The sequence below is a fragment of the Medicago truncatula genome, chromosome 8 (genome assembly GCF_003473485.1).
Source record: "Medicago truncatula cultivar Jemalong A17 chromosome 8, MtrunA17r5.0-ANR, whole genome shotgun sequence".
NCBI lineage: Eukaryota > Viridiplantae > Streptophyta > Magnoliopsida > Fabales > Fabaceae > Medicago > Medicago truncatula.
This window is the reverse complement of record NC_053049.1, coordinates 46,938,354-46,958,089: the sequence shown is the minus strand read 5'-3', so window position 1 is coordinate 46,958,089 and position 19,736 is coordinate 46,938,354. Positions and strand designations below refer to the sequence as shown.

Below are 19,736 nucleotides of genomic sequence, written 5' to 3'. Positions count from 1 at the left end.
ATTTCAAAAATTTGGACTTTTTTTCATAAACCTAATTTACATTTTTATATTTCAATTAGGCAGCAAAAATTATCTTATAAAGTACAATTAAATTATTAGTTGAAAAGGTCAAAAATCTAAAACTTTTTCATTTTGGTCTCAATTCAATTAAATATATATAATCAAGTTAGCTCATTAATCAAACAAGTTAAATTATATGTAGCTCGGTTAACCAGCTTAATTTTTAACTTAAATTAAACTCATTTGATTCATTAACTAAACTTAACAAATTAATTGTCAAGAGTGTTGAATCAGATCATTGACAATCTTAGTATTTTGATCTCATTCCAAAAAACTTCCAAAATTGATTATATAGTCTCAAAGAAGGTGAATTTTGACCCTCAAACTTGATATTTTCTTTTCTGATTCAAAATTATGGCAACAAATCATCACTTTTGAGACCAAATATGTTGGGACCAAAACCAAGGGCAGAGACTACGATTGGAATTAAAGTGGTACTTGAACCAAAAAAAAAAAAATTAAAACGGGAAATATTTTCATTAATTTGATAAAACAAGGAGACAAAAGTGAAATTAAAAACAATTCCTAGCAAGAGGCACAAAAAATAATACTCTATCTAAACATTTAGTAGCGGGTTTTCGTGACAAAAATTGTATTATGTGAACGATAACACTATTACTCACACAAATGATTGAATTAAAACAATCAATCTACAGTAATAGTGTTATTGTAGTGCGATAAAATGCACTCAATAAAGATATGTGATGAACATAGTGAAATTTTCATGTATGAGCATCAGATTTAAAATATGTGTCATTACAATGTAGTGAGAGGTATCAAACTCTTTTCTTCTTTCAAATATTAAGGAGTAAAATTTGAATAGTTCACATCTTCACAGATAACTCAGCTTGTTTAAACCCCCTACATATTCAGTATTTAACTAGCTAGCCGTAATTCATCAGAATGACAACAACAAAACGCTAGCAAAATTCAACAGTTTTTATTCTCATTGTAGTATTTCATGCAAAGCTAAAAACATTAATATTTATTAAAAATGGCAAAAATGATTAAAAAATTACAGGAAAATAATTATCCGCTAGCTTTCTAACATGATAAAAGAAGAATGCATTGTATATCCCGCTTCAAATACAAGAGGTTACCGAGGCTTATTAACCACTAGTTTCTCAACCTTTTTTTCCTCACAGAAAAGAATGACAAATTGCTTGTAGAATGCCCAAAATCAGCATAATGTTATAAATGACAGTACTCCTGGTTTTATGAGTATAGAGAGCCCGCTAAATCGAACATTATAAAGTGGTTACTATCAGACATAGTATCCTGTGAAAGTAAATCCCCTTCCAACAATCTGACCAGCACAAAACCACGCATAACATTCCAGGCCAAACAAAACAGCAATACCTGCATCTTCAATCTTTAAATCTTGCTTATTCTTCCAGATTTGCTTGACATAATCAAGTTCCTTATGAAAGGACTCGCAACGATTTGGAATACTGCAAAAGATCGATGAGTTATAACTTATATGAAAGCACAAGAACTGAATTAGCACAGAATAAAATAGATTTGCTATACATTTAACTAAAAAAAAAAAAAAAACTAAGGAAATGCCGCTAAATAGCGCCACATGGGAATTCTGATCAATATTCAGAATATATCTTCTGATGTTTCGATTCAACATAGGATCAGAATTCTGATCATATATCAGATCACATGAACCCTAATTCATGGCCTGAACTCTATGATATCCAACACGGAACTTAGGTGTTGTCAACTGCGGATAATGGAAAATAGCAGTTGGTTCAAATTCCACTATGCAGCAGTGCCATAGCCACTATTTCACAGTATTTTGTACTAATAGCATATTGCGGAAACAGTAGCGATTTGTCAAATTCCGCTATGCTTTACATAGGATCAGAATTCTGATCATATATCAGATCCCATGAACCCTAATTCATGGCCTGAGCTCTGATATCCAACACTAATCTCAGGTCTTGTCAATTGCAGATAGCGGAAAATATCAGTTTGTTCAAATTCCACTATGCAACAGTGCTATAGCGCCGCTATAGCCACTATTTCACAGTATTTTGTCCTAAATAGTGGATTGCGGAAACAGAAGTGATTTGTCAAATTCCGCTATGCATCAACAACATTGAACTCTAAACTAACTAAGGGCTGCATCAGACTACATTACTAACACTTCATTGCTATTTCACAGTATTTTGTACTAAATAGCGTATTGCAGAAACAGTAGCAATTTATCAAATTCCACTATGCATAAACAACACTGAACTCTAAACTAACTTAAAGGCTGCATCACACTACATTACTAACACTTCATTGCTAAGAAAGGATTCATGTCGACCACATGATCACCCGATCATCTTTTATACTGTATAATAATAACTACGAAACTATGTGGTTAATCCCAGATTGCATCGCATCGCACCGACCCCCTAAAATGCTATAGTGGTATATCGAATAGTGGGATAGCTGCTATTGCCATGACTACAAATCAGTGTACAAAGTAAGTATAAATATTCAAAAATAGAAAAATACAATAAATTATTGAGATTGTCATACTTAATAATTAAAGAATCTAAAGTACAAAACAAAAACACTTAAAAAGAGAAGAAAAACATAATAGAAAGAAACAAACTAAAAGTAGGTAGAAGAACATAACGATTGTTTGTGCGCATAACATAACAAAATGAAGAACAGAACAGAACCCTTAAAAGGGTTAAAATTGACATTTAAACTCTTAACAAAAACAGTTTAAAAAAGATTTGAGGAATTTCGCCCTAAAATCCTACTAGCAGACACGATAGCATTTTGGGGCCGCAAATTCACTGTAATTGGCTGCTGCAACCACCACTATTGCTGACTGTGGTTCACGGGCCAAAAGCACGGTGCCGAACCCTACCACAGAAACGCTATTCTGCTATAGCACGCTATTGACAACATAGCAAGCAAATACTAAAATATTATGTTAATCTAATACAAATGTAATATGTTTCACAATAACACTGAGTATTTGAAAATTAACTTTGTATTTCAAGGGTAAGTTTCGACTAATATGATTGAACGATGAACATATTAGGTTCAAAACTTGAAATCTCGCCCTCCAGGGCTTTCTCCCTTGTCAATAAAGGGAAGGGTAGACAGTTAGGAACGTACCGACATCAAAATGCAAGAAAAAAATGTCAATAAAATCATTTGCAATCAATAAATTATGGCCAACAAGTACATACATATATTAGCAAGTATTAAACACTAAATCCAGCTAGATTTATTAAGAAGGAAAGGAATAAAATAAAACCTAGCGAGGCGAGTGTAAAATAGTTGCTTGGCCAGAAGTTGGCATTTCTCTACTGTAGCAGGTTCCTGAATGTATTCCTTGTTCTTCTCCAACAGCTGCTTGTGGTAAGAAGTTCCATGTTTGGTTATAAATTGGGATGCTTGACACACTTTTGATGTCAACTGCTGCAACTTCGACATCTGCAAAAGACGAATGTACAATAAGGTACAAGGTAAACGATCTATTACACTACTCCTCATCCATATGACTCCTTCCGTCCTAACTTATAAGTCACTTTTAGAAAAAAAAATAAAAAATAAAAAAATTGCCTCAAAATATACATAGTTATAGAATGGCATTATGCATTAATGTTACTTTTTCAATTACACACTTAAATATTTATTACTCATTCTTCTTTCAATTATTTAATTTATCTTTTCCATAAGTTAATTTTGTAAAATAACTTATAATTTCTTTTTGAAATTAATTACATTTCTTAATTTTATGTGAAATGACCAAAACGAATTATAATTGTTGTTTAAGAGTGAAACTCAAATTGGTCTCTGTCAATTTTCTTGCGGCCGACAAAAAAATGATACCTAAATTTAGCTAATCTAAACATGCTAGAAGCCTAAATTTGGGTTCTAAATGCAAAGTCAAAACCCTAAATATTCGATCAATTTTCATAACACCAATACCAAAACTTTGAAGAGATAAAATTGGTCGGAGCAAAGAATCAGAAAATGAAATCGATAAAGCGAGCGAAATCAGATCTAAAGAGGAATCCAAAAAACGAGAGTAACAAGAGATAATATCTCAGAATGAGTGATAATTCATCAATGAAAAAAAGAACGTTACCTTGTTGAATGAATAAACACAGTAATCGGAATTTATTCGCCGCCGCTACCTCCCGACGCTGCAAGCACCAAGGATACGAGTCACTGAACTGAACTCTCTAACCTTGTGTGATGTGTGTTTTATCGACTTTTTTATTTTCTTTCTTTCTACGTATCTTTTTTTTTATTTTTTATTCTCTTTTTCAGTTTGGGTTAGACTAGACTGTTTGGACTTTGGACCATATAAACCCAAAGTAGGTGGCCACAATGAGGTACTATTAACACCCATATTATTTCTAATACACCGCTCAAATATGTTTTGTATTTACATTCTGAAGTTTAACTCTCTTCAGTCTTCATTTGCATGTTTGTCATAGTGTTCACAACTTAATTGACTCGTTACGTTGTTTTCTTTGATTGCATGAGAAATATTAGGAACACTTTCGTTCTAACACTCTTTTTTTATTGGATGAAACTCATGTGCGTCTCATGTAATACCTCGTTTTCCCAACTTAAAAATTTCACATAAAAATCAGAGTAATTCAACATAAACGGAATGTCACGCTTCTTTTCATAAAATCATAAACAGAATAAAATAACTATTTATCCTTCAAATTCAACAACATATCATTTATTACTTCGCAGCGGAAATCATTTCAACGTTTAAAACAACTTTGGCACCAAGGCCTCAACATAAAATCCCTTAAAGTTATTCCAACAACATGTTCATGAAAGTTCATAAAGTAATACGTAAGGAATAGAAAATAGCAACAAAATCTCATCCCGTTACGTATCAGAGCACCTAAAGACACACGTGAGAGATAGTCTACTCATGACAGCAACTAACATCAACTTATTCTCGATCACCTGCAAGTTACCCATACGAAGGGCAGCATTTCCAAACAGAAGGGGTGAGATTTCACATTCAATAATAATAAGCATATAATTCATCAAAAGTATTTAACAACTTAAACTTCATCGATTAATAACATTAACTCTTTTTATAATACTTCATTAATAACTCAACCAACTTCTAATCATCATTAACTTCATATTCATCACATTATATACAACATCATATAGCACATAATAATCAGATCATAAACATCATCATATAACGACATAATCTTCACATCATAAACATCATCTTATAACAACATAAACGATACATCATAAACATCATCTTATAACAACATAGACAACTCATCATAAACATCATCATATAACAACATAATCATCACATCATATACATCATCTTATAACAACATAAACAACACATCATCAACAACATCATAAACAACATAACAACATCATAATCAATATCATAAACAACATCATATAATCTTCATAAGCACTTCATTAACAACATGTGGATAGAAGACAACTCAACAACTTAACAACTCATGGATGACAACTCATCAACAACTTAACAACTCATGGATGACAACTCATCAACAACAACTTGGACTCGACAATGCAACTTTGACTTCTTAATCATGCATGTGGTACCAATCCATGGCATCAAGCCCCCAACATATTGAGCATAAATACACTCCCAGGGCATAAAACCCTAAACTTAAAGAAAAAAAGCTCACAGAGCATCAAGCCCTCAACGTATTGAGCATAAATACACTCTCAGGGCATCAAGCCCTCAACTTAAAGAGCAAAAGCTCACAGGGCATCAATCCCTCAACGTAAATGAGTATGCATGGACTCAACAACTAATGCAACGACAACCAACAACTTCAATGACATCGACAACAACTTACAACTTTAACGACATTGACAACAACTTACAACTTGACCAACATATGCAACTTAATGATTTAATAATCAATACACTAGAGACAACAACATACAACAACTTCACAACATATCATCGTTAATAATAAAAACTTGAATGGTATAACAACATTATTTTCTATATCATATCTTTTCCTCATAAATATATGTAACTCAAATTATTCAACAACAACATTCACATAATATATGTATTTCAAATTATCCAACAAATAAATTCACGTCAAATCAAATTAGATCCATCACACCATAGATTAAATACTCTTAAACACCCTAGTTGAACTCATAGTACTTCTAGTTTTGAGGTTTGGAATTATTCCTTAAGTTTTGGATTAACTTAGAAACGGTTATGCTGAATTTTCATAAGATTTCACTAAAACCTCCTTGGAGTATTTTCATCATATCTTAAGAACCAAAAATCATTTTCACGTCAAACTAAAGCCACTGGAAATCTAACTCAATTATCTACAACTTTCATGTTTACATCAAAGACCAATTCAAAACAGAAACGTGTGAAAAAGACACAAGAACATGAAACAGGACGTGCTGTCGGAGAGCAACTCGGGAAAAACACACTTTTCACCCCAAAATTCCAATTTTAACTTCCCTATGCCCAAATTTGATCCAAAAACTTGTCTAACCATTTCTATACATGTTAAGGCACTCAAAACCATATAAAACATTGCACTAAAAATAACTCATGATCTGAACATCAATTCTACACAAATTCAACGGATTTTCTACTTTATTAACAACCAATTACAACTTCAAAATCTAATTTCCAAATTCCCATAACTACAACCTACAACATGCTAAACTCAATTTCAGAATTATACAACTTAGAATTAGAGAAAGTAAGTCCCACCCTTACCTTAAATTAGATGATCGGACTCTACAAGATTGCTCTTCTTCTCACAAGATTCTTCTCTTCTCAAACTTCTCTCTTCTCTTGGTTTTCTCCCTTTTTCTCCAAAATCAGGTTTCACGTAATCCTTATTTTCTAATTCTAACTCTCCCCTTTTATATAAATCTTTAATCTACTTATTTTCTCTTATTTCCAAATCTGCCCCCAAAGTCTTATTATTCTAATTAATATATATATAACATATTTTTACACCAAATAAGAAATATATTTCTACACCAGATAACATATATATTTCTACACCAAATAACAAATATATTTCTACACCAGATAACATATATATTTCTACACCAAATAACAAATATATTTCTACATCACATAACGTATATATTTCCACACCAAATAACATAAAATTTCAACACCAAATAACATAATATTTCTACACCAAATAACATAATATTTTATACTAATATATACCAACATATAACATAACAAAATATCACTCATCAAAATAAATCGACTAAATTATAAAAAGACATCTAAACTCAATTAAAGTAAATAAATAATAAAATAGGGCGTTACATCTCACCACTTTATGTGGAACACATTTTTAAAAGGGTTAATTATGTTTAAGGTCCCTATAAATAGGCGTGTTTCCAACATTAGTCCCTACTTATATTTTATGAAATTTTTTGTCCCCAATGTTTTTGGCGTCAGCGAATTTGGTCCCTGCCGTGAAATTTTTGCTGACTGGACAAACGGAATTGACATGTATATGAACAAGTAGGATGCCACATGGACTCATTAAATGACATGGCATGTGACTTGGTAAAACAATATTTTAAAAAATATGATATTATTTCATTTTAATTTTTAATTATAATAAATTAGGAAAGGTACCACAAGCATCCTCTCTCACTCAATCACAACCGTCCATCACTTCCAACTCCATTATCTCCCTCCCTCTCCTTCGAGTCCCTCCCAACCTTACATTTTATGCCTTTCACTACCCCCAGAAAACCATTACCTGCCAAATTCCAATTTCTCCCTTAACAATTTCTCCTTCACTTTCAATCTCTACTGTAATCCATCCATCTCACCACCGATTTCCGTCTTTCCGTGAAATTCACAATGACAGGAGCCCAATCACCCAAAACGATGACCCTATCTCAAGCAATTCTTCTTCCGCTTATCTCAGATCTGAAGTAGATGGTGAAGATATGATTTTTTTCATCTGTGTTTTTACTCATTACTGTTCTGGGTTTTTAGGTCCTTCTAACGCGTTTTTAAGGCTTGAAGAACACTTTCGATTTTACCCAAAATTTCAGTCACAAAATTTCCAACCTTAATCAACAACAGTTCCGATTTTGAAAAAGAATAGAAAGGGGACGAGGGGTGATTGGTGTGTCACAAGCGTGAGAGAAGGATTGAGGAAGGACCGAGGGAAGTGTGAGGTGCGGCCATGGATCAACAACAAAATGGGCAAATCCATTTTTCATCTTCTCTTATTATCATTAACATTGATACACCTTTCTTGATTTGTATCCTATTTTTTCCTTGATTTCTATAGATATGGACAATTACAATGAGGGTCAGGGTGGGGAATTGAGGGTTATAGCCAAGATGACGAGGAAGAAGCAGATCGGTCTTGGGTTAATTTATGGGTCTGGTTCGGGTCATTACAGTTATCGGGTCGGGTTAAGGCCCAATCTTACAATATGGTTTAGTTAAAAAAAATGCGTCGTCCACGTGTTTGCTTCCGTTGACCCAATCAGCAACATTTGATGGTAGGGACCAAATTCGCTAACGACCAAAAACGTTGGGGACCAAAAATTTAATAAAATTTAAGTAGGGACTAATGTTGGAAGCACGCGTATTTATAGGGACCTTAAACATAATTAACCCTTTTTAAAATGTGGTACCCACTTAAACTTTATCCTACAAAAGAGTAGGTGTTAGAGAGAATGTCTATAGCATTACTCTTGGTTGCGTTTATTCATGTAGAGTGACTGTCAGTTGAGGCGAAAGAGGAGAACCCTTCTGAAAGGGGGAGGAAGGAAAATAATTTAATAGGAATGTTGTAGTATTAAATTTCAAATAACTATTAATAAAAAAAAAAAAAGATTTCATATAACTACACAACCCAATGGTCCCAATTAAAAAGTATATATATATATATATATATTAATGAATGCTACTTCATTTGAAAAACGTCATCTTAAGAAGAAATATTACCAACCAGTTTAATAGTGTCTAATATATGTCAAATCGGATGAGAGTGTCAATCTAACAATTTTGACATTCTTAATTGAGTTAGGTTTTACGAACAACATTACTTCTCCTTATTATGTTAAAAAAAAAAATGTATATTCATCTCTCTCTATACAAAACATATTAGAGGAACTTGCTCTCCTCCCTCCTTAGATGAGTTTAAATTGTCTTCTTGCTTTATTTACGTTAAAATATACACTTTCATTCTTTAGTAACAATTTTAGCTAACTTTCTGTCCAAAAAAACTTTTGTCAATTTTAATGTAATCAAACTTTTAATGAATATTTTTATCATTTATTTTTTATTCACACCAATTAAAATAGTAGTTTTAAACTACGAAGTAATACAAGATAAAACTAAAATCTTGGACAAATTACTAAAGCTAATAAAAAACTATTTAATTTCATTCTTATTTGGCTATTATGGATGGTAATGACTTTTAATTCTTTATGGTAGAATGAGATCTATAAATCCTTTCAAAAAGAAATTCTATAAATAGTTTGTGGTCCCTGAGCCTGCTCTCATTTCATTCTTCGTAAGAGCACTGCACTTACAAAAAAGAGTTTGAAAAAAAAAGGTAGTGCACTTACAACTGTAACATTGGTTGGAGGAAAGTTATCATTTATATTTCTCGCATTTGATTTATTGATTTTGGTTGTTCTTTTTTATTATGAACACGGGTTCAACAATAATTAAACTAACATAAACTATATTAAAATGTAATAAATATTTAATAATTAAGGACGATAGTATATATTTTAACATAATAAGAAGAGAGAAATGTAATTCAAACTCTTTTAAAAAATAAAAAATAGAGTGCAATTTTTTCAAAGTATAAATGAATTATATGTGTAAAATCCACATAATTGCACTCATATTCAATTAAAAATAACACATTATAGTTCACCAAAAAAATAACAACACATTGTAGATACTGAAAATGAAATGTTATAGATGCTATTAGAATTACTTTTATTTGAAAACAGGTATCTACTTATTATATTATAAAGATAAATTTCTATGATTTTACCATTTTGCTCTTAGGAGAGGTATTTTAGTAATTTTTTATTGATGAGGTGTGATTAGTGTCACCTCATCATTTTTAGGGTGCATTTCCCATTTTGCCCCTCATCATTTGTTAATTATTTTATAATATTTATATTTTAAATAATTTTTAACTATTTTTCAATTTTTATTTTTTTTAACTATTTTTCAATTTTTTCACACAAATTCAGTTGCTTCTACATTGACGTTGTGGGAGATTAAGGTATCGTTTGACTCGATTTTTTTCCAACTTCTCTACATTTTTAATGAGAAGTTAGATCAAACACACTATCAATTATTTTAATTTCAATATTGTTTAATCATCACAACCTCACAGATATTTTTATTCACACTGTCGTTTAATGATATCAAATACTTTTATTTCCTTTCTTCAACCTCGCAAATATTTACACACATACATTAACGTTTAGAGTAATATTTTATGTCCGTCTGTCTATGTTTTTGTTACGCTGATGCATATAACTTTTTTTAGTGTTGCTTGGTTGAGTGCTACCTCACCGATTTTTTTAAACTATTTTCCAATTTTTATATTTTTAAAAACTTTTAACTATTTTCCAATTTTTTTATTTTTAACTATTTTTCAATTTTTTCTCCCAAATTCAGTTGCTTCTACACTGTCGTTGTGGGAGATTAAGATACCGTTTGACCCTTTTTTTTTTCTTCTTCACTTCTCTACATTTTTAAGGAGAAGTTTGGTCAAACACAATATCAATTAAGTACTTACTAGAAAGGGAACTTTTTTTAATGCATCAAATTGAATGGAATGAGTTTTGGTCAAAAGTTGTTGAATGCTACTTTAAAAAACTACTTCTCGACAATATATTTCACAAGCACCTCTTTTCAACTCACGGTGGAAACCTTTTCTTTTATTTTTTAATATTATATTTCAATATGTTTTCTTTTCATTTAAAGTTATTTTATTTTTTTGAATCATTTCATTTAATTTTATTATCTTTTTAAAGAATTTTATTATCTTTTTATCACTTATATATTTAATTTCAATATTGATTAATCATCACAACCTCACAAATATTTTTATTCACGCTGTCATTTAATGATACAAAATATTTTTATTCCTTTCTTCAACCTCGCGAATATATACACACACACATTAACGTTTAAAGTAATATTTTAGATCCGTCTGTCTATTTTTTGTTACGCTAACGCATATAATTTTTTTTTAGTATTGTTTGGTTGAGTGCTACCTCACCGATTTTTTTAACTATTTTCCAATTTTCATATTTTTAAAAAGTTTTGACTATTTTCCAATTTTTTTATTTTTAACTATTTTCTAATTTTTTTCTCACAAATTCAGTTGCTTCTACACTGCCGTTGTGGGAGATTAAGATACCGTTTGCCCCGGTTTTTTTTCAACTTCTCTACATTTTTAAGGAGAAGTTAGGCCAAGTACAATATTAATTAGGTACTTACTAAAAAATGTAATTTTTTTAATGCATAAAATTGAATGGAATGAGCTTTGGCAAAAAGTTGTTGAATGCTATTTCAAAAAACTACTTTTCGACAATTTATTTCACAAGCATCTCTCTTCAATTCACGTTGGGAATCTTTTCTTTTATTTTCTAATATTATATTTCAATATGGTTTTTTTCTTCCATTTAATTTTTTTAAGGAGGTTCCATTTAATTTTATTACCTTTTTCAAATAAATTTCATTCTTTTTATCACCTATATATTTAATTTAAATATCGTTTAATCATAATAACCTCACAAATATTTTTATTCACGCTATCATTTAATGATACAAAATATTTTTATTTTCTTTCTTCAACCTCGCAAATATACAGACAGACATATTAGCGTTTAGAGTAATACTTTATGTGTGTCTGTTTTTTTGTTACGCTAATGTGTATAATTTTTATAAAATTTTGATTTTAATTAAAAGTAAAATTATAGATGTCTTTTCTTCAAAAAAGGTATAGATGCGTAAAAAAATTATGCTTATCTTATCTTATATATATATATATATATATATATATATTGCACCTATATATCGTGACAACTATGCATATCTTTTTCGTATTAAAAAAAACTAAACATTGCTAAATAGAAAATATATTATTTTCTATTTTGTCAGCATCAGATGATAGGATTTTGTATAAGTTTGATAATTACCCGAAAGATGTCTTTCCTAATGTAGTGGAAATATAGTTGATGTAACACTATGGGAAAAATACGCCATAGCTTTATCATTTACCATCTATTTACCTTGAGTTCTTTGCTTCCATTTTGTAGTCAATGACAACCCAAATATATGTAATAATTGGTCAGATTAGAGGCTGCTCATCAACCTACATCATCCGGTTGTTGAGAAGTTTAAGACTTAGTAAGTTTGCATTATAATTTCACAATACAGTGTTAGAATAACTTATTATTTCACAATTCGATTTGATTGTTTTTTGACCATGTTTCTTGAATTGTTGTCGTGACTTTAACACTTCTCAAGCTCATAGTCAAAGCTTCAGTTAGAACTTAAGTTAGAGTTCGACTTCTTCTCAACGTACTTCGTACAACGATTTTTCCAAACTGTCTCAGGTTAGGCCAATTGCTGAATTTATAAACTTAGTCAATGTCTCCTTTTTTTATGCACAAACATGCTTTGAGTTTTTTTACGCACAAATTAAAAATACATATTGCATTATTCTTTATTTCATGTGCATAATTTGTGTTAGGAAACATACTGCATCACTATTTGGAAAACAACTAAATTCAATCCTAACCACTTTGGATTGTATTACGAGAGTTGCACCAAATGTTCGAAGACATCAATGTCAAATGGTGCTAGCTATATATGCACATGCGGAAGTGATGCTTAATTTCCATTTGTTTCAACAACGTTAATTGGTCAACGGGGTACATATAATGTACATGCATGCATTTATCTAGACTTTATAGGAAGATAAATTAGAAGTCATGCTACATTTTTTTTTGAAAGAAGTCATCTATATTTTCTTTAGCTTAAAATCAGTTATGCTACCTTTATTTTATAAATTATATGTAACTATATTCGCATACATCTTATCCATGTAAATATGCATTAGACTAATATTGCAGTTATTTTCTTGTTTAGCATTTCCCAAACGAGGTGTCAAGAACAATTCTGAAAGGAAAGCGCAAAACAATCACTCTCATTGATGACCATACACAGAGACAATATAATTGTCACCTCATTATCGCCGTTAGAGCAAGCTATGAAAATTACTTGCGTGGGCAGTGGTTCAATTTCGCAGATAACGAGTGATGGAAGAAGGTGGTAAACTCATCTTTGATATCGAAAAGTCACAGAAGAACTTGCAAATTTGAGTTGTTCCAAAGTAGATCTTTGTTGTTGAATTATTTGAACTTCTACTATTTTGACGTATCACTTTGGATTGTAGTCGTAAACTATCTTCACTTTGGGATGTCATTTGTTCTTTTCATTTGTCTGGTGTAAATATTGGCAAAAACTCCTTTTTGGTTAGCCTATGAAACTTGCAATCTCTTTTATAAACCTAACTATTATGTGACTTTAATCTGCACATTGTTGGTTCCTTCATTGGTTCCAATTAGTATCATGTTAATTGTAATGTTGTTTTCCTAATCCCTTGAACAAAATAAAACATGCTCTTTTCCTACATTAAATCTTTATAATGCTTTGGTAAATGTTTTAGAAATGTACATATATATAACTTCTAATTAACAGTGCAATTTTTTTTTTATACCTATAGCACTTCTCAAATGAGATATCAATGACATTTCTAAAAGGAACATGGAAAACAATCACACTCATCGACAAACAAGCTCAAAAAAGGTATAAGTGTCGCTTGATAACGAAAAAGAGAGCAAGTTACAAAAAATACTTAGGCGGCCAATGGTTCAAATTTTGCCGAGAACATATGTTAGGGTTAGGTGATAAGTTAATTTTTAATCTAGAGAAGCCACCTAAAAATATGCACATTCAAGTCGTTTCCAAATAAATATTTGGTGTTCATGATCCGCACTTTCAACAGATCACCTTAACTCTAATCCTAGACTAGATTATCCTCACTCACCGATGCTACTTCTTTGCTTGATTCATTTGATGTAAATATGGGTATCAATCATTTTTTGGTAACTCTATAACAACAACACTCTTTTTTATAATTTTGGAGTAAATTCACACATCATTGATTCCTTTATTGGTTCCAATTGTTTTCATCATAAATATTATGTCAATTCCTAATCTCATAAGATAGTTGGAGGTCATAGGTTTAAACTCGGGCAAAAGAGTAAATATTTAATCTAATAACTAATTATTAACATTTGTCATTCAATTTTCTTTTTAATTATTTTAATAATAATAAAAAAAATTATTCTTTTCTTTGTATTATTTTTTTTTATTTGTGTGCGCTTCTAAATAAAAAAAAAATTATGCTTTGCGTGAGGGTAATGTTGCAGCTGACTTTCTAACTAAAACGGACGCTCTAAATGACGATAATTTTGTTGTCTTCCATGAAGCCCCCTAACATGACATGACATGACATGCCACTCATTCTTTTAGCATTGAGTTTGTTCCGCTTCAGTTATGGTCTCTTTTTCATTTTGTTTTCTTTCCTTTTTTTTCCTTTTTCCTTTTGTTACTAAAAAAAAGACTCTACCATCAAAGTCCATAAAGAAACTTATGTCAAGTAGATATGTGGTTAAATCCTTTAAATCAATAAAAAAAAAAAATAGATCATTTGCAGTGGCGGAGCTAGACAAAAATGTTTGGGGTGGCCGTCATTCCGCCATCAAAATAAACTAAAATGTAATATATAAATCATTCAAAATAAACCAAAAACCAATCATTCAAAATTTAAACTACATAATATATAAAGTCGATCATTACATACCTAAAGACGCACTTTACGCTTTCCGAGTGACTTGAAATCATCAATAATTGTTTCAGAACTAATACATTCACTAATATCCCTTTCGATGTAAACTGACATGCTATTTGCTAAAAACCCATGTCCCATCTTGTTTCTCAACTTAGATTTGATAATTTTCATTGCTGAAAAAGATCTTTCAGTTGTGGCTGTAGAAACCGGAAGAGTCATAACAAGATGCAACAATCTATCAAGCAACAAGTGTTTTTTGGGTTGTCCATTGGCAGGAATGGCAGCAGCCAAACATGAGCCTAATTCTTGAATAGTTGATAAATTTTTCAAAGTTGATGATTCACGAGCCTCAAAAAGGAAATGTGTTAGATGAAATGACAAATTAATCTTCTCCTGATCACTAAAATCCATGGGATAATATTTTTCAACAAGAGTACATATAGTGTCAATGTCAAAAGCTTTATGTCCATCATCCGGAGACAAAGCACAACTTAGAGTCAACAAATCCATTGGTTGCTCACTAAATCTGCTATTTAACTCTTGTAATTGTTTGTCAATGGTAGTAAAAAAAAATTCATTAACCACATATATTTTATTTGACAGAATCAATTATAAGATACTTCAAAGTCTCTAAAATTGATAATTGAACTTAAAGTGAACCAACACTTGAAAAAACCATAAACTGATAGCTAAAAAGCAAAAAACAGAGTCTCTAAAATTGATAATTGAACTCAAAGTGAACCAACACTTGAAAAAACCATAAATTGAACAATCAGAGGTAACTAAAAGTGATTAAAACCAACGAAAAATATAGAACAAGTTATCACAACTAACAATTAACTTAAATAACATCAACAAAATTACAAAAAGCTATACTTTTTCAAAACCAACAAACAGTTAAAGAGCATTCAAGATAAAGCTAAAATTAAGATGGTTAACAACATTAAAGAACATGTAATCATCAGAGAATAATCATATTTGAAGGAAAATACATTCAATTTCATATTACCTTGCAATTTACAAGAATTAGGGTTTGTGGAGACTTTAAACAACAGAGAAGATGGATGGAGATTGGAGAAGGAGGTGATTGGTCGCGGCGGCGCTTGCGGTTGGACGGCGGTGGACCCGTGCGGTGGTGTGGTTGTCTTGTCTGAATCGGCGATTTTGTTGGTTGGAACTTGGGAGAAGAAGAGAAGTAGAGAACGCGTTCTCTCTTTAGATGAGAGAGAAAATGGCTGACCAAATGAAATTACCTGAAAAATATTATTATTAATCAAAGACATTTTCGTAATTTTACAGAAATAATGGGGTGGCGGTGGCTCCCCTGCCACCCCCCAGTTCCGCCACCGACCATTTGAATCATAAGGATATGTGGTTAAGTTTCAGCCATTTGAATCATGCCTCTATTTTCAATGCTTCGGATTGGTTGGAATAGTTGTATGTTAATTTGATTTCAGTGGAGCAAGTTATGAAGTGTCAATGGAGACCTATTTTTGGTGTTATGCTAGATTTGATTTGATAAAGGAGAAATGATTTTGTTTTTAATAATAACAATATCATTGATAGTAGACAGCAATAAAATTCTGATGTAGCAATTAGATAACAACCTTAAGATGACAGTTTGATAGCTCTTATCGCTGATGGTTCTGTGGCTGAGCACGGCACACAAACGGCATGTGTAGGGTTGATGCGAGATTGTAATGAAAATTTTCTTGTAGCTTATGTGGCGTATTCATCCTTGTTTAGTGATTGAAGCGGAGCTTTGGGATATTTAATATTGGGGGTAGATGCTAACTTGCATCTATCTAAAAATACTAAGGTGCAAGTTAGCAAGTTACATCAACTTGTATCTATTAAAATACCCTTTTGTCTCTATTAATATTTATTTTAAATTGAAGAGCAATTTTGTAAGTAACTTTAAGGACATAATTGTTTCTCCTAATTTTGCGGCGGAATTTACGTGAGGGTTAAATTACTTCCAATTAATTTCGATACATGCCGGGAACAAAAGGAGGAACATTAATACGCTTGCAATGCATTGAAATTAATGTTCCCTAGAAACAAAAAAATAACAAAAAGGCCTGTAGTAAAAACGTTCCCTAGAAAAAGAAAATAGGAAAAACGTGTAACATCAACAAAAAAAAAAGAAGCAAAAAAGCGTAAAACATGAGATCTGTAACAACCTTTGTTGTTGTTTGTTAAATAAATGAGTAGAAACAAATTTACAAAACTATCCTTTAGTTAATACTAGTTTAAAATAGTAGATAGTGATTTTTTGGTAAAATACAATCGGATGTAGCTTGTTTACTTACATCTTAGTATTTTTAGGTGGGTGCAAGTTAGCAGCCCCTTTAATATTTATTATATATTTAGTAGAATTAAAGTTGTATTTAATTCGTTAAGTTCTATTATTTTGCTCAAAGATGGTTGTCCGTCAACTCATCCCCAACATACATTAGTGGAAAATATTCATCAAATCCATTGCAACTTAGGTTTGGTCGTTTGGAATCATAGCCTAGAGAAACCATTTAGGTGGTTGATGTGTAGCAAAGTTTGGTTTGACCATGAATCTAATTTCAAGATTTTTAGTTCTTATATTTCTTTTCATTCAGGCTTCTAAATTACTTATTTTTTACTCCATAAACAAAATGCAGATACACATTTTATGGACATGATGAAGGCTTCTATCGGCAAAACTCTCATATAAGTTTGCACTTGTTTCTTTTTAAAAATCTTATATGGTAATTTTGTAATTATTTAAGAAAATGTTCAAAAATGAACATGTTTAAATAAATCTCAATTACTTCGAAGATCAATATTCACTGTTGCCCGCAAAATATACCTTTGATTTTATTTTTTTTAATTTGTTGTGAAAAAATTGGCAGTAAAGAAACAAAAATGGGAAGAAAAAAACTGTGATTTTTAATATATTGGGACCATGCAAGAAGGAGGGTTGAGCCTTGCTCTAAGAATACATGATCACCAAATCCAAGAGAAAATTGTCATCCATATATAATCAAAGATTTATGTACCCATCCAGGACTCAAAAATTTGTCCCTTCAAGTATTGGGGTCACGGAGGAATGCCTTAACTTTTGGACAGAAGTTATTGTCATTTCTTTATCAAATAATTAATCAAGAGAGGGACATCTAATTTACTTTCATTTTTGTTTTTTTTCTTCGTTACGATATTTCATTATTAACATTCATATAGTAATATGTTATTTCTTTAATTTCTACGTACAAAGTCTCACAAATATATGCTAGTCGTTGAATATATACTAGTAGTGTATATATATATATATATATATATATATATATATATATAATTTTGCTATAAGCGGTCCATGAAAGTGTCTTTTAGCAATCCACACCTCAAGGTGTGATTTCCACTTTTTAGTTATAACTTTGCTAAAAGACACCTTCATAAAAATTAGTTTGTGTCTTCTAACAAATGCTCATATAAAATAATTTGCTAAAAGACATCTTCATAAAAGGTGTCTTCTAGCAAAACTCATATATATATATATATATATATAACTTGGATATATGAAAATAAGGTAGACAAGAGAACTCGGATAGTTTATTTTTTTTTTATTTTTTTTGAGGGAAAGAAATCGGATAGTTATGATTTATGATTATTAAGTGTACTTGTATAATATAAAGTCTCAATTAAATATGGAAATTTTTGTGTACGAAACACAAGGTACTGAACGTACAATTCAGTTTAGTACTTTTCTATCCAAACAAAGCCAGGCAATATACAGCAAATTAAATGAAACAACATATGGAACATGAATTTATTTAAAATACATTTCCTTTTTCTAGTTAGTTAGTGTTGTTCAATCAAATAAGGTCACCATCAAGTGTCATGATCTTGGCCCTTCACTTTTAAGCTGACACCCTTAGCTGTTACTAACAATTATGAAGAAAAAAAAATGGCATATTGCACGTACTCATTGATTTTCTAGACTTCCAACACAGAAAACGAACGTACTTGGTATCGGAGAAGGCCCCAAATGAAGCAGTCATGTGATCTTCCTTCATCTACAATAGAGGAATAGACCAGTGTCATTTTCACATCTAACTAAATTTTCAAACTGATATATAATATCATGAGATGAAGACAGACACAAGTTCGCGATCACTATCTATATCTTCTTTCTAATTTCTTCTATGAATTTAATATGTATGCGTGAAAATATATTTTACACATGCATTCAACCGTGTGTTGTCACGTTACATTGTGTATTGTATATAAAAACAACTAATTTGTTTGATTCAATAAATAACATGACAACACATGGTTGAGCGTTGAATCTATGGTGGGACGGATCCAGGAGTTTTGATAGGTGGGGGCAAAATAACATACTATGATAAATATTGGATACGAAGGTAAGCTTAAATTACTCGGAAGAATAATGTAAATTTCTATCATAATTAAAATGATTGGAATACTCATCACACTAAGACGGAAAATCAAACAAAGTTGCTCAAACAAAACAATATCATACTTAATTAGACGTGAAATCACGAAAATACACGAAAAAAAGATCCGATCAATGAAAAATCATTTAATTTGATTAAAAGAGGAAGAAAAAAAATGTAAAGATGTGTGATTTTAGATAAAATAAAATAAAAATTCACCACAAAAAATATAAATAAAAAAAGAAAAACTCAAAACCACATCCCTTTAATGAAGATGAACAAAAGAGATAAACTTAGATAAGTTTTT

General features: G+C 30.9%; 1 protein-coding gene across 1 annotated transcript; it reads right to left on the bottom strand.

Moving 5' to 3' along the window:
- Window positions 1-980: 980 nt before the first annotated feature.
- Window positions 981-4,329, bottom strand: LOC11406014 (uncharacterized). Its single transcript, XM_013591839.3, has 3 exons — window positions 4,172-4,329; window positions 3,335-3,513; window positions 981-1,511 (listed from the first exon to the last, which is right to left on the bottom strand). The coding sequence occupies exons 2-3, from the start codon at window positions 3,511-3,513 to the stop codon at window positions 1,325-1,327; spliced, it is 366 nt and encodes a 121-aa protein (XP_013447293.1). The 5' UTR covers window positions 4,172-4,329; the 3' UTR covers window positions 981-1,324.
- Window positions 4,330-19,736: the final 15,407 nt, after the last annotated feature.